This window comes from Ooceraea biroi, chromosome 13 (assembly GCF_003672135.1).
Source record: "Ooceraea biroi isolate clonal line C1 chromosome 13, Obir_v5.4, whole genome shotgun sequence".
Classification (NCBI taxonomy): Eukaryota; Metazoa; Arthropoda; class Insecta; order Hymenoptera; family Formicidae; genus Ooceraea; species Ooceraea biroi.
The window spans coordinates 7,248,595-7,263,038 of record NC_039518.1 but is presented as its reverse complement, the minus strand read 5'-3'; the positions used below and the strand labels follow the sequence as shown (position 1 = coordinate 7,263,038).

At 42.9% G+C, this 14,444-nt stretch overlaps 2 protein-coding genes across 3 annotated transcripts; both read right to left on the bottom strand.

Annotated features, from left to right (window-relative positions):
* Nucleotides 1–6: 6 nt before the first annotated feature.
* Nucleotides 7–2,614, bottom strand: LOC105281969. 2 transcript variants are annotated; one of them, XM_026974659.1, is made up of 8 exons: nucleotides 2,143–2,614; nucleotides 1,806–1,987; nucleotides 1,275–1,441; nucleotides 1,108–1,193; nucleotides 976–1,036; nucleotides 768–897; nucleotides 372–689; nucleotides 7–181 (listed from the first exon to the last, which is right to left on the bottom strand). In XM_026974659.1, exons 1-7 carry the CDS (start codon nucleotides 2,208–2,210, stop codon nucleotides 532–534), a joined length of 852 nt encoding a protein of 283 aa, XP_026830460.1. In that variant the 5' UTR covers nucleotides 2,211–2,614; the 3' UTR covers nucleotides 7–181; nucleotides 372–531. The 2 variants fall into 2 exon arrangements, with proteins under 2 accessions (XP_026830460.1, XP_026830461.1); XM_026974660.1 differs by lacking the exon at nucleotides 7–181 and having other exon boundaries at nucleotides 634–689; nucleotides 768–917; nucleotides 2,143–2,611.
* An 8,990-nt stretch (nucleotides 2,615–11,604) lies between these two features.
* On the bottom strand, nucleotides 11,605–14,193 carry LOC113563252. The gene is made up of 3 exons (XM_026974643.1): nucleotides 14,085–14,193; nucleotides 12,265–12,712; nucleotides 11,605–12,162 (listed from the first exon to the last, which is right to left on the bottom strand). Exons 1-3 carry the CDS (start codon nucleotides 14,115–14,117, stop codon nucleotides 12,044–12,046), a joined length of 600 nt encoding a protein of 199 aa, XP_026830444.1. The 5' UTR covers nucleotides 14,118–14,193; the 3' UTR covers nucleotides 11,605–12,043.
* Between the last annotated feature and the right edge of the window lie 251 nt (nucleotides 14,194–14,444).

The window sequence follows — 14,444 nt, the reverse complement described above, 5'->3', positions numbered from 1 at the left end:
CCTAGTGCTCGTCTCTCCGTGTGCGCGACTTGCGACCTGATGTATTTGTCACGGATACTTGGTCTCACTACCACCATCAGTGAGGGGAAAGATCGAGCGAAAAGATCATCCTCCATCCTATTAAACGTCGATTCTCCATCACTGGATTGATTCTTCTTGGCTTCGTCAATCTGTTCGCAAGCTACAAAATTTGTAGAATTAATTGTTCTATGTTTTCTAAGGGTTTCCTGAAGGCTGTAATCCAGTTAGCAGCGCAAATGCTACGAACCACTTTCTATCCTCCTTTCTATTTGCAAGGATGGCAAGTGTTTTGTAGCATTCCAGTGTCAACTGGACTACATCCCAAGAATGTAAGCATTCTTCGTTTCCACCTGCAATTTTTTGCTGCCGACGGATATTCCTCCTATACTAGCCCGTTCCATAGGTTTCTGAATCGACTGATTCCGCTGAGCCTTCCAACTTTTCCGTACCTTTTGTATGGCATCAGGTTGGCGCACATAAATAACTCTTTCTATCTTACGCCCAGATTTGTTATACATGTACTGAAAACAATCGCAGCACATGATTAAGATGATATAAACCATGGACTTGCGATAAAGAAAAATACAACGGAATTGATAATACATTCTCTTCTTGTTGTGTCTGTGTATTGGTGGACGCCACGGAGGACGTAGTCGTCGTAGTTGTACCTGGAAACATGTTCGATTTAATTTAATGTTCAATAAACCAGGCTCGTTAAAAAAAAATTAAAGTAAGCGACTTTCTACCTTGAGTTTGTGTAACAGGTTCCAAGTTAGCTCCTGCACATGGCTCGCTTTCCAGCTGAACATTTTCTTGAGGCTCACTTATATTATCGCTTTCCAGTTTGATTGGCGCCGAATTCTCCTTTTGCTGAGTCTCAAATGATAAGCAACATTCTATACGAGAGACACACAAAGATTTATGTTTCTTTACTGTGCCTCATTCTATACTTACAACGTTTGAGATCTGAGGATTGTCTGGAACTATTGTCGGAGTCGCCGTCTGATTTGCAGGCCTATCAAAGTTAATAAATTACGTAAACAAATTTAATAAGACTGACTCGTTGCATAATTCATAGGTACCTACAATGTGTATTCATAACTGATGACACCAGTTTGACGTACCAATTTACCCCCATAATCCTCAACTAGTTGTTCCAAGGTAGCTGCAACCTGTTGAAAAGAAAGGATCAATATCTGTATTTATCTTTGGCAAGACTTTGCGAGGAGAAAGTAATTAGCGAATAAACTTACTCTGTCATAATCTGTCATATCTTCGAGTTTCATTGTAGAGGACAACTGTGTTTCACTCAGAGGTTCTTCTATACACTCCATCTTTAACATTTTGTCGACTGGATGAGTATTTATGATGGAATGTGTGAAGAGTTGTGGTTCTGGTATGTTGTCTGTGGATGCTGACACTAAAAGTAAGAGCATGACATTTTCAATATAATCAAAACCAGTTCAGCATTATTCGAGAAATGTATTGCACAAGAGATTACACAAGAAGACACTTGAGATGAGACAGATAAATGGTAACTCTTCTGTAAGCAACAGGGATTTTCTTCACGAGTTTCTTTTAAATGGGCATTCTATTCTTCGCGCATGGTTAAAAATGTTCTCTGGATTTCATCCCGCAAAAAAGAAATGTGGACAGTGCAACAGCCTCTGGCATGCTTTCCTAAATTCAATTTACATCCATACGTCCAATTACAATCACAAAACTATTTTTATCCTTGGAAAGTTCGACACTTCTTAGTTCGTTATTTTTTTAATAACACCTACTTGTGTTTGAAGTTGAATCCAGGAACTGCTTTATTGAGATATCAATTTTTGTATCTTCAGTATCTATCTTGTCACTTGGTGATTCGACAAATTGATCAAAATGGTTGCATTTGTCATTAGCATCTTCAGTGGTCTTAGAGTGCTTTGCTTTTTCAGCCTGCATCATCCGCAATAGTCGTCGTCTGCAACGAAAAATTAATGAATTCTTGATACTGAAAGTTAGCTATATGTGATACAATATAATGATACAATAAATTATATTTTGGCAACGTAAATGCCTCTTTTTCATAAGCGAGGTAGGTACATATGCAAATAGCTAAAAGAAGCAGTCACAAACCTCTGTACGTATCCTTTTTTCCGAGACAGTCTGGGGCGAGATAAAGAATAGCCACTTTTGTTTCCCATTTTGCTGTGCACTGTTTTTTAAATATTCTAAATAATAAAAAACTTCACTTTAAAGGCTACATTTTTCACAGTCAACATGTAGCTTATTTACTGACTGAAAGACATCAAGACGTCCTTTAGACATCTTTGCCATATGTTTTGGATTTTGTTCTATATGGGTTATTATCTGCTAGTCATTAACTATCATAAGTCCAAGAACCCAAAAAGCATTTTCGAGCTGGACTTCGTACAGGAAGATACATTTAGAAATGTTTGTTATTATGCTTCGTGTAACATTGTCCCATTGAAGGAGAGACAAGAATTGCAACTACTCAGTCAGCAGTTACATAGTGCGTATAATTCAATGAACTGCCACATTACGTATGCACGCTGCATCTCATACACATTAGAGATGTATTAGTGTCTTAAAAAAATATTGATGAGATATGGAATATAACATCTCTGCGAGAATTTTCGAAAACCAACCTACTGCTTCTTTCTCATCTACTTCATCAACATCACCTACTCGCGCGTATATAGAAATTTTTATCTGGACGATTCTTTTGAACTAGAATTCTGAATTCGATTCGAAGGGTCTGCGACATGCTTTAGCGCATTATTCAGGCGGAAACGCTTCTGTTTTGTTCGTAGAACCGCAGGACTTTTGGAAAACAATTGAGAGCGTTAAACATTGTTAATTATCCTAAGAGCAGCAACTGAACACACAATCTTGTAATATTTCTTATTAATAGCTTTGATGTTTATTTAGGGCACCGTTATTTTATAATTAATGGAGTAAATTAATACTACACCAATTTCCATAGAAAGATATTTTATCACATACAAAGTTCGATAACAATTAAAACGGATTAAATATATTAAATTATAACCGATGAAACAAAAGCCTTATTTATTATCATGCAATCTTGTATAACCACCCAGCAAACACGGGTATATAACTATTACATTACCGTAATAAAACGGAATGTAACACGCAATATTACATAGATGTACTAGGTTATACACACGTAGTAGCAATTTCCTACTCACACATGTTACAATTATATAACGTGAATATAATACGTATGTAACATGTTATATACTCTTAACAAAGTTAGCGAATAATTATATAACATATATATAATCGTGATGTAAATTCTGTAATTGTTATATTACTGTTATATTTTTTGTAACTGAATAGTAACTGTAGAATGAAAATATATATTTTATACATACTAATCCCAGAAAAGGTCTTTGAATTAATTCTAAGCGAGAGCAAACTATTTCATTTGCTTTCGCTCGAAATTAATTCAAAGACCTTTCCTGGAATTAGTATGTATAAAATATATAAGTTAATACAGTAACATATACAATAACAATAACGCTATAGTTATTATAATGATGCAGTTTTTCCAGAGGAAAGGGAAAAATATAAATATTTAATCATTATATTTTGCACTCTAAACATATACATATAAAATATACACAGCGTGTTGTTGCGTGTTATGGAAGCGTTCTCTTTATCCAAGGTAATCGTTTCTAACAGTAACATTAATATTAAAAGTATTCAAAATAAGTATTATATTATAAAGAAAACTAAATAGTTGTACATATAATTTTACCAGTATTCTTTAACTTATTGCTGTTAATCTATTGTAAGATCTGGAAAGATAGTCGAGACTGACAGGTCGTATAAAGGATCGGAATGAAAACAAGTTGATCACAACAGTAGGAGTATTGGCCGTACAGCCTAAGCCCTAGGCGTGTGAACCAGGGATCCCGGAGAGTTCGAGTTCAAATCTAAGGCAGTCTCCTAGTTATTTTTCGCCTCTTACAATTCAGAAGTGGGATAAAATCCGCTACCCCTCGAAGACAGTTGAGATTCATCCGCTACCCCTCGGAGAGGGGGGAGTTGAGAAGCAGCTGGCCGGTAGTGAAGCCTGAACATGGAGTTCGGGACGGACTCAGAGGAGTGAACCAACATGGAGATTGGGAGGGACTCGGAGGAGTGAACCAACATGGAGGTTGGGAGGGACTCAAGTGGAGTGAACCGACGATTTGGAGACATTCGGGGACGAATGTAATGTCAGGCTGGCCGAGCTGGAAGATCTGGAAAGATAGTCGAGACTGTCAGGTCGTATAGAGGATCGGAATGAAAACAAGTTGATCACAACAGTAGGAGTATTGGCCGTACAGCCTAAGCCCTAGGCGTGTGAACCAGGGATCCCGGAGGGTTCGAGTTCAAATCTAAGGCAGTCTCCTAGTTATTTTTCGCCTCTTACAATTCAGAAGTGGGATAAAATCCGCTACCCCTCGAAGACAGTTGAGATTCATTCGCTACCCCTCGGAGAGGAGGGAGTTGAGAAGCAGCTGGCCGGTAGTGAAGCCTGAACACGGAGGTCGGGACGGACTCAGAGGAGTGAACCAACATGGAGATTGGGAAGGACTCAGAGGAGTGAACCAACATGGAGGTTGGGAGGGACTCAAGTGGAGTGAACCGACGATTTGGAGACATTCGGGGACGAATGTAATGTCAGGCTGGCCGAGCTGTAAGATCTGGAAAGATAGTCGAGACTGACAGGTCGTATAAAGGATCGGAATGAAAACAAGTTGATCACAACAGTAGGAGTATTGGCCGCACAGCCTAAGCCCTAGGCGTGTGAACCAGGGATCCCGGAGAGTTCGAGTTCAAATCTAAGGCAGTCTCCTAGTTATTTTTCGCCTCTTACAATTCAGAAGTGGGAAAAATCCGCTACCCCTCGAAGACAGTTGAGATTCATCCGCTACCCCTCGGAGAGGGGGGAGTTGAGAAGCAGCTGGCCGGTAGTGAAGCCTGAACATGGAGTTCGGGACGGACTCAGAGGAGTGAACCAACATGGAGATTGGGAGGGACTCGGAGGAGTGAACCAACATGGAGGTTGGGAGGGACTCAGAAGAGTGAACCAACATGGAGGTTGGGAGGAACTCAAGTGGAGTGAACCGACGATTTGGAGACATTCGGGGACGAATGTAATGTCAGGCTGGCCGAGCTGGAAGATCTGGAAAGATAGTCGAGACTGTCAGGTCGTATAGAGGATCGGAATAAAAACAAGTTGATCACAACAGTAGGAGTATTGGCCGCACAGCCTAAGCCCTAGGCGTGTGAACCAGGGATCCTGGAGAGTTCGAGTTCAAATCTAAGGCAGTCTCCTAGTTATTTTTCGCCTCTTACAATTCAGAAGTGGGAAAAATCCGCTACCCCTCGAAGACAGTTGAGATTCATCCGCTACCCCTCGGAGAGGGGGGAGTTGAGAAGCAGCTGGCCGGTAGTGAAGCCTGAACATGGAGTTCGGGACGGACTCAGAGGAGTGAACCAACATGGAGATTGGGAGGGACTCGGAGGAGTGAACCAACATGGAGGTTGGGAGGGACTCAGAGGAGTGAACCAACATGGAGGTTGGGAGGAACTCAAGTGGAGTGAACCGACGATTTGGAGACATTCGGGGACGAATGTAATGTCAGGCTGGCCGAGCTGGAAGATCTGGAAAGATAGTCGAGACTGTCAGGTCGTATAGAGGATCGGAATGAAAACAAGTTGATCACAACAGTAGGAGTATTGGCCGTACAGCCTAAGCCCTAGGCGTGTGAACCAGGGATCCCGGAGGGTTCGAGTTCAAATCTAAGGCAGTCTCCTAGTTATTTTTCGCCTCTTACAATTCAGAAGTGGGATAAAATCCGCTACCCCTCGAAGACAGTTGAGATTCATTCGCTACCCCTCGGAGAGGAGGGAGTTGAGAAGCAGCTGGCCGGTAGTGAAGCCTGAACACGGAGGTCGGGACGGACTCAGAGGAGTGAACCAACATGGAGATTGGGAGGGACTCGGAGGAGTGAACCAACATGGAGGTTGGGAGGGACTCAAGTGGAGTGAACCGACGATTTGGAGACATTCGGGGACGAATGTAATGTCAGGCTGGCCGAGCTGTAAGATCTGGAAAGATAGTCGAGACTGACAGGTCGTATAAAGGATCGGAATGAAAACAAGTTGATCACAACAGTAGGAGTATTGGCCGCACAGCCTAAGCCCTAGGCGTGTGAACCAGGGATCCTGGAGAGTTCGAGTTCAAATCTAAGGCAGTCTCCTAGTTATTTTTCGCCTCTTACAATTCAGAAGTGGGAAAAATCCGCTACCCCTCGAAGACAGTTGAGATTCATCCGCTACCCCTCGGAGAGGAGGGAGTTGAGAAGCAGCTGGCCGGTAGTGAAGCCTGAACACGGAGGTCGGGACGGACTCAGAGGAGTGAACCAACATGGAGATTGGGAGGGACTCGGAGGAGTGAACCAACATGAAGATTGGGAAGGACTCAGAGGAGTGAACCAACATGGAGATTGGGAAGGACTCGGAGGAGTGAACCAACATGGAGGTTGGGAGGGACTCAGAAGAGTGAACCAACATGGAGATTGGGAAGGACTCGGAGGAGTGAACCAACATGGAGGTTGGGAGGGACTCAAGTGGAGTGAACCGACGATTTGGAGACATTCGGGGACGAATGTAATGTCAGGCTGGCCGAGCTGTAAGATCTGGAAAGATAGTCGAGACTGACAGGTCGTATAAAGGATCGGAATGAAAACAAGTTGATCACAACAGTAGGAGTATTGGCCGCACAGCCTAAGCCCTAGGCGTGTGAACCAGGGATCCCGGAGAGTTCGAGTTCAAATCTAAGGCAGTCTCCTAGTTATTTTTCGCCTCTTACAATTCAGAAGTGGGAAAAATCCGCTACCCCTCGAAGACAGTTGAGATTCATCCGCTACCCCTCGGAGAGGAGGGAGTTGAGAAGCAGCTGGCCGGTAGTGAAGCCTGAACACGGAGGTCGGGACGGACTCAGAGGAGTGAACCAACATGGAGATTGGGAAGGACTCAGAGGAGTGAACGAACATGGAGGTTGGGAGGGATTCAGAAGAGTGAACCAAAAATGGATGTTGGGAGGGACTCAAGTGGAGTGAACAGACGATTTGGAGACATTCGGGGACGAATGTAATGTCAGGCTGGCCGAGCTGGAAGATCTGGAAAGATAGTCGAGACTGTCAGGTCGTATAGAGGATCGGAATGAAAACAAGTTGATCACAACAGTAGGAGTATTGGCCGTACAGCCTAAGCCCTAGGCGTGTGAACCAGGGATCCCGGAGGGTTCGAGTTCAAATCTAAGGCAGTCTCCTAGTTATTTTTCGCCTCTTACAATTCAGAAGTGGGATAAAATCCGCTACCCCTCGAAGACAGTTGAGATTCATTCGCTACCCCTCGGAGAGGAGGGAGTTGAGAAGCAGCTGGCCGGTAGTGAAGCCTGAACACGGAGGTCGGGACGGACTCAGAGGAGTGAACCAACATGGAGATTGGGAAGGACTCAGAGGAGTGAACCAACATGGAGGTTGGGAGGGACTCAAGTGGAGTGAACCGACGATTTGGAGACATTCGGGGACGAATGTAATGTCAGGCTGGCCGAGCTGTAAGATCTGGAAAGATAGTCGAGACTGACAGGTCGTATAAAGGATCGGAATGAAAACAAGTTGATCACAACAGTAGGAGTATTGGCCGCACAGCCTAAGCCCTAGGCGTGTGAACCAGGGATCCCGGAGAGTTCGAGTTCAAATCTAAGGCAGTCTCCTAGTTATTTTTCGCCTCTTACAATTCAGAAGTGGGAAAAATCCGCTACCCCTCGAAGACAGTTGAGATTCATCCGCTACCCCTCGGAGAGGAGGGAGTTGAGAAGCAGCTGGCCGGTAGTGAAGCCTGAACACGGAGGTCGGGACGGACTCAGAGGAGTGAACCAACATGGAGATTGGGAAGGACTCAGAGGAGTGAACGAACATGGAGGTTGGGAGGGATTCAGAAGAGTGAACCAAAAATGGATGTTGGGAGGGACTCAAGTGGAGTGAACAGACGATTTGGAGACATTCGGGGACGAATGTAATGTCAGGCTGGCCGAGCTGTGTAAGATCTGGAAAGATAGTCGAGACTGACAGGTCGTATAGAGGATCGGAATGAAAACAAGTTGATCACAACAGTAGGAGTATTGGCCGTACAGCCTAAGCCCTAGGCGTGTGAACCAGGGATCCCGGAGAGTTCGAGTTCAAATCTAAGGCAGTCTCCTAGTTATTTTTCGCCTCTTACAATTCAGAAGTGGGAAAAATCCGCTACCCCTCGAAGACAGTTGAGATTCATCCGCTACCCCTCGGAGAGGGGGGAGTTGAGAAGCAGCTGGCCGGTAGTGAAGCCTGAACATGGAGTTCGGGACGGACTCAGAGGAGTGAACCAACATGGAGATTGGGAGGGACTCGGAGGAGTGAACCAACATGGAGTTTGGGAGGGACTCAGAAGAGTGAACCAACATGGAGGTTGGGAGGGACTCAAGTGGAGTGAACCGACGATTTGGAGACATTCGGGGACGAATGTAATGTCAGGCTGGCCGAGCTGTGTAAGATCTGGAAAGATAGTCGAGACTGACAGGTCGTATAGAGGATCGGAATGGAAACAAGTTGATCACAACAGTAGGAGTATTGGCCGTACAGCCTAAGCCCTAGGCGTGTGACCCAGGGATCCCGGAGAGTTCGAGTTCAAATCTAAGGCAGTGTCCTAGTTATTTTTCGCCTCTTACACTATGCATATGTAAAATGGTAATAGATGCAAAAGTTGCATTGCAAGAATGCAACGCCGAGTCATTTCCACTTCTACGGAGCAGTTAGAAATACTTAATTTCATTATCACTCTTTAGAGTTGTGTACATTTGATAATGATAAGCATTTCTAAATGTTCCGTAGAAGTGAAGACGACCGGTATTGTATTTTTGCAATGTGACCTTTGCATACATAACCTACTACACCATTTTAATTACATATACATAGATTAACTGCAATAAGTTAAAGAATACTAGTTAGAAATTAAGGATTACCTTGGATAAAGAGAGCACTTCCATACCACGCAACAACACGCTGACACGATGAAAGAACCAGCAAGAACTGAAAAGAACGCAAGGATACCAACAACGAAAAGAGGCAACATTTTAAATATATATGTTATATTCATGTTATAATATATATAATATAAAATGAATATAACATCTCTATATAACACGTTGTATAACATCAAAGTAATAATAATATAGCATTTGTAATATCACGTGTTATGTTCAATTTATATTGCTGTTATATTATTATAACCAGGAAATAACACAGTTATATTAAAGTTTTAAAACAAAGTAATATTACAGTTATAAAAGGAAATTATGTAGCCTCAATATTAATAGTGTATAACAACTGTTATGTTACGTGTTACTTCTGAGATATATAATAGTTATATTCTGTGTTTGCTGGGCAGTTGTTAAGTTCTTCGATATCGGCCGATGCTTGAGGATCCTTATTAAACGCGTACGATTCTGCGAATCGAAATGTGAAAATTCGAGATCCTTTTCCTGCTTCCCGAGGAAGACGTTCGTTGACGAGGCGTCGGTGCCTTCCAATTGACTTGTCTTTGTCATTCGCAGCAGATTCATCTCCTTCTCCAACATTGTTCTTGTCACTGCGCATCCCTTGGCCACAGTTTGATCCTGCTTATTGCATAATATAAGAACTGGAACGTTTCTCTGTACGTCCGACAACAAGTTATACAAGTATCTGCGAAAAGTTATTAAATATTTAAATAATACTGAATATAGTTTAGCACCTCAAATTCACGTAAAAATGTTCTGTCCTGTAATTATAACTTTACTTACTCAAGGCAAGGTTGACACTTCACCGTTTTTGATCTCTTTTCACATGGTGAATCTATATCGAAACAAGTAGAGTCGTGTCCGAGCGTTTCATCAAATGCGCCTTGTAAGTAGTATTATTTTACGCTTGAAATTAGGAACTGTGAAAAATTAATTTAAACATAAAAACGACGAAAATATTATCGCTGCTCTGTGTTAATTCAGTCATTATTTACAAGATAAATAATTCTCGCATTTAAATAAAAAGATTACAAGGGCGCATTTATTTCATCAATTAAAAACGACTGCGACGACTCTGAAGATAAAATTATGGTAGATGTAAAATAACGCGATAAGAATTTATAAAATAAAAATTACGTATTTATACTAAGCTTGACGCAATATTAAGGGGGTATTCTAGTGTAAAAGCGGAAAAAAGTATAAGGTTTTTTGAGGCAGGGTTTTCCCTGCTTATTCATACATATTTGGCGTATGTTTCCAAGTTTGTGTATTAGACAATAACTATAAATAAGCGCTGCACATGATATTAAATAAGAACATGAAAAAAAGTTGGTCCATGGTTCCCATGATTTCAGCTGTTCTGCTCATCTGAAACAAAAAAACCAAAGAGATTCTTAATTAGTATGAGTGTGGCTATAGCAGGTACCAGAATGAAAAAAAATGTTGAAAATTTAAAACATGACTTCATTGAGAAAATTAAGTTTCGATTTGTGCCATTTTTTTCACCATTGAAGGGCTGTAGAAATTCCAAAAAACAATATTTCGACTTGATTGTGGTAGGGGCTATAGCCACACATATACTGAAGATGTGTGCAAAAGCCTGAGTCAATTGATTAACTGGTTTTTGAGATATCCTGGGAACCAATTTGAAAAACGTGGTTTCGAGAAAAACACGTTTAAAGTTTTTCGTACTGATTACATAGAGATAATGTTACTTACGATCAATCGGCTAGTCCAGGGCCATACAGGGGACATTCCTCTTGTTCGTAGAAGTCCTGCAGAGCTGATCTCTCTTCCCTGCGATTCGTTCTCTGATCTCGAGAGAAGTTAGTGAAGCGCCGCTCCGAGCGGGTGATACGAGCTTCGTTCCGGGAGTTTGCGTACATCACCGCTTGCTGACCAATACTAACTCCCATCACGTTCATAAGTTTGAAAATTGGCATAAATCCTTTACTGAAAATTATAACTGCCAAGAATGTTGCTATTTCAACAACTTTCACGCCAGCATGGAGATGTTTTGGAGCAAAAGTCCAAATCAATGAATTTAGAGATTCGTTGTACTATATAAGCTGTACTATACAAAGGCTCCAATTCAAATGTACGACCTTCAAAGAATAACGATCTTCCGACCCTACCTAAAATACTAAACAATGCTCTGGTGTGTGCCGCGCGGTCCAACCGCCGAGCGCGCGCCAGAGGTTATTTTCTATTAGGTGCTATTACTTTGTTAAATTTGCGAATCGGGCTAAATCTTCTCGCAGACATATTTTCCATACCATATACTTGCAAAATATGCCAAAAAAATTCGATTTTTCTGACATGCTGCACTAGAATACCCCCTTAATAAACGCAAAGACTTATGAATAAAGGACGTGCGACATCCGTAGTTTTCGCATCGATATGACACCTAGGAACGATAATGCATCGATGATAGATGGTCGATTAATTATTCGTTCTTTTCCAAAGTAGAAATAAAAGATAAAATGCGATCATCTTCATCTTTTATCACAGAATTTTCTAATTGCCATTGTAAAGCGAGTAAAAATGATCTTCGGTGCGTTGATTTGTCCAATTTCTCTTCGAAAATGACGTAAGCTACCGCTGCGCTGTCAGAATGGCCAGAATTACATGCGTTTCACGTGAGTGAGCATTCTTGTCATCTTCCATCGCAGCGTATGTGCAATTCCTGAAGCCGAATCTGATCTTCCGATTCTTTTTCGCCTTTACCTTCTTCCTCCTCCTTCTCTGTGTTATCCTTCGGCTCCAGAATAATTTTCTTCGGGTCTTGCCCCAGATTTGTCGCGGGATAAATCCGTTTCCTTCCTCGCTTCTCCAGACTGGAGTATTTTAACAGAACGGTCTCAGCGGCGTTTTAAAATGCCACCACATCAGCAGTTAATGATGATCAGCTTTTGACGACGCCAACATGTCGCCCGCCGAATGCGTCATTGTGTAAGACCAATCATGAAACGGATTGCTAGCTATTTTCGCCAAGCGGTTTATCAGATTGTTGTCTGAAAAAAATATGCAATGCAAAATGTTGGTTAGCACCGAATGTCCAATTCAGGCGTGAGTCAGTACGTTCTTATCAGCGATACAGTCACCTTTATACTCACTTAAGTCAAACTTGGTCTGCTCTGCGATGTGCCGGATAATGTTGTCGAACGCGCGTTTCGACGTACCGCCATACGTTTCTCTCCAGATTAATTCGTCCAAGAATTGTTGTATCATGTGTCTACCGAGCAAGCTTAACATCGTCTTCTGAAACATTGCCCACACGCTTTTTCGCAGAAATTCCATGTGGAAGTTGTTCATGTTTTTAGAATTCTGCCCCGCGAATGCAGACTGTACAACGTGATTATATCCCAAGTCGTTCAAAGCGCGCTTGTCGACGGTGAAATCGGTCATTATCTTGGAATCCGTGTGCACCCACTCTTCCAACGGACGTAGAATATTGTGAAATCGTCTCCTGACTAATCGATCTCCGCCTTGCATTGGGTCACAGGCGCGTAATCGTATATCCGACGTCACGGGATCCAGAACAGCGAGAACCTCGATTTGTACCTAAACGCGAGAGGCCGAATTGAGCATTTAAATTAACGTAACGTCACTGTTTTCGACGGAACTATTAGGTTGTTCATTAAGTTCTGCGGTTTTCTTGATAAGATAGCGTTTGTCCATTGAAAAAGATAGCATGCATCGCCTGAACCGCGGATTGCCGCATACTCCGTGACAGGTCAGACAACGCTCGACATTTCGCCAGTCTTTGTTGTGTTTTGACGTGTTATGTGTACGCGCTATTCATTGAAAATGGAGGATTAAAAGGTGCATTTTCGGCACATTTTGCTATTTTTCTTCCGCAAAGGAGTAAAAGCGACGGACGCACAACGTGAGATATGTGGCGTGTACGGGGACTCGGCCATAAGCGCTGACACTTGTCAGCGTTGGTTTGCGCGCTTTCGTTCCAGAGATGTGAACGTCTCCGATGCTGCTCGCTCCGGTCGTCCATCCACCACTGACGACGACCAAATCGTGGCCGCAATCAAAGCAGACCGACACCTGACGACGCGAGAGATCGCGGAGCGCTTCGACATCGCCCATACAACGGTTGCGCAGCGATTAAAACGGCTTGGGATGTCGAAAAAAGCAGATGTTTGGGTCACTCACGAGCTCACCGAAAAGAACATTTTGGACCGCGTCATGATCTGTGAATCCCTGCTGAAATGGAACTCGCTGGAGGCCTTTCTCAAACGGGTGGTCACGGGAGATGAAAAAAGGGTGGTATATAACAACATTCGACGCAAGCGGTCATGGTGCGGTCCGGGTGAGTCGTCACAATCGATTGCCAAAGCGGATTTGCATCCAAAGAAAGTGATGCTGAGCGTGTGGTGGGATTGGCGAGGCGTCCTGTACTTCGAGCTGCTTCCGCGCGGTCAGACCATCGACGCCGAGAAGCATTGCGCTCAGTTAGAAAAATTGAAGCAGGCAGTGGCGGAGAAACGGCCGAAATTGGCGAACAGGAAGGGCGTTGTCTTCCACCACGACTACGCCAAACCACACACTGCTTTGGTGACCAAGAAGAAGTTGAAGTGCTTTGGCTGGGAAGTCATGCAGCACCCACCGTACTCCCCAGACCTTGCGCCGTCGGATTACCATCTGTTCCGGTCACTCCAAAACAATCTCGACGAGCAGCGCTTTAATTCAGTGGACGATATTCAAACGTACTTGAAGGACTTTTTCGCGCAGAAGTCGCGCGACTTCTACAAACGCGGCATTATGTCCCTTCCAGAACGTTGGCAGAAGGTGGTCGATCAAAATGGACAATACATTCTAGATTGAATAAATGTGTAAGTACAATAGATTTATGTTTTAATTTAGGGCAAAAAAACCGCAGAACTTAATGAACAACCTAATAGAAATATCAAGACATTTTCACCTGTCGCGTATGTCCACTTGGCATGGTTAACATGGTCCTTAATTTGATCACGCCGACTTGTATCTCCGAGTTTTTTACCGCCCATTTTGCGAGACTTGTCCCATACCGCCGCTGTACAAATGCTACGTAGATTTGCATAAAAGTTTTGTAGATATATATTGGACACGTTCACCAAGAGATTACGTTCTGCACGTCAGTTTGACATGCCCAATGATAAATCAGCTTCAACAGGACAGTGGGCATGTACGGAGCTTCTTGAAAAACAGAACCAGAAAAGACGGAAACGTATCTATCGGGACAACAATTGGATCCAGACGTAGCCGCCGGAATAAGGAAACGTTCCTCGAACACTGTACATTT

What these genes read in the sequence shown, in the direction of transcription:
- LOC105281969 (XM_026974659.1), bottom strand. Translation starts at nt 2,210, where the DNA reads ATGGGAAACAAAAGTGGCTATTCTTTATCTCGCCCCAGACTGTCTCGG. An exon ending in ATATGACAGATTATGACAGA is followed by an intron (nt 1,194 to 1,274) that starts GTAAGTTTATTC and finishes TCTTTTCAACAG; the next exon opens with GTTGCAGCTACCTTGGAACA. An exon ending in ATCAGTTATGAATACACATT is followed by an intron (nt 1,037 to 1,107) that starts GTAGGTACCTAT and finishes TAACTTTGATAG; the next exon opens with GCCTGCAAATCAGACGGCGA.
- LOC113563252 (XM_026974643.1), bottom strand. Translation starts at nt 14,117, where the DNA reads ATGTTAACCATGCCAAGTGGACATACGCGACAG. An exon ending in CAAGTGGACATACGCGACAG is followed by an intron (nt 12,713 to 14,084) that starts GTGAAAATGTCT and finishes TCTCGCGTTTAG; the next exon opens with GTACAAATCGAGGTTCTCGC. An exon ending in GCAGACCAAGTTTGACTTAA is followed by an intron (nt 12,163 to 12,264) that starts GTGAGTATAAAG and finishes TATTTTTTTCAG; the next exon opens with ACAACAATCTGATAAACCGC.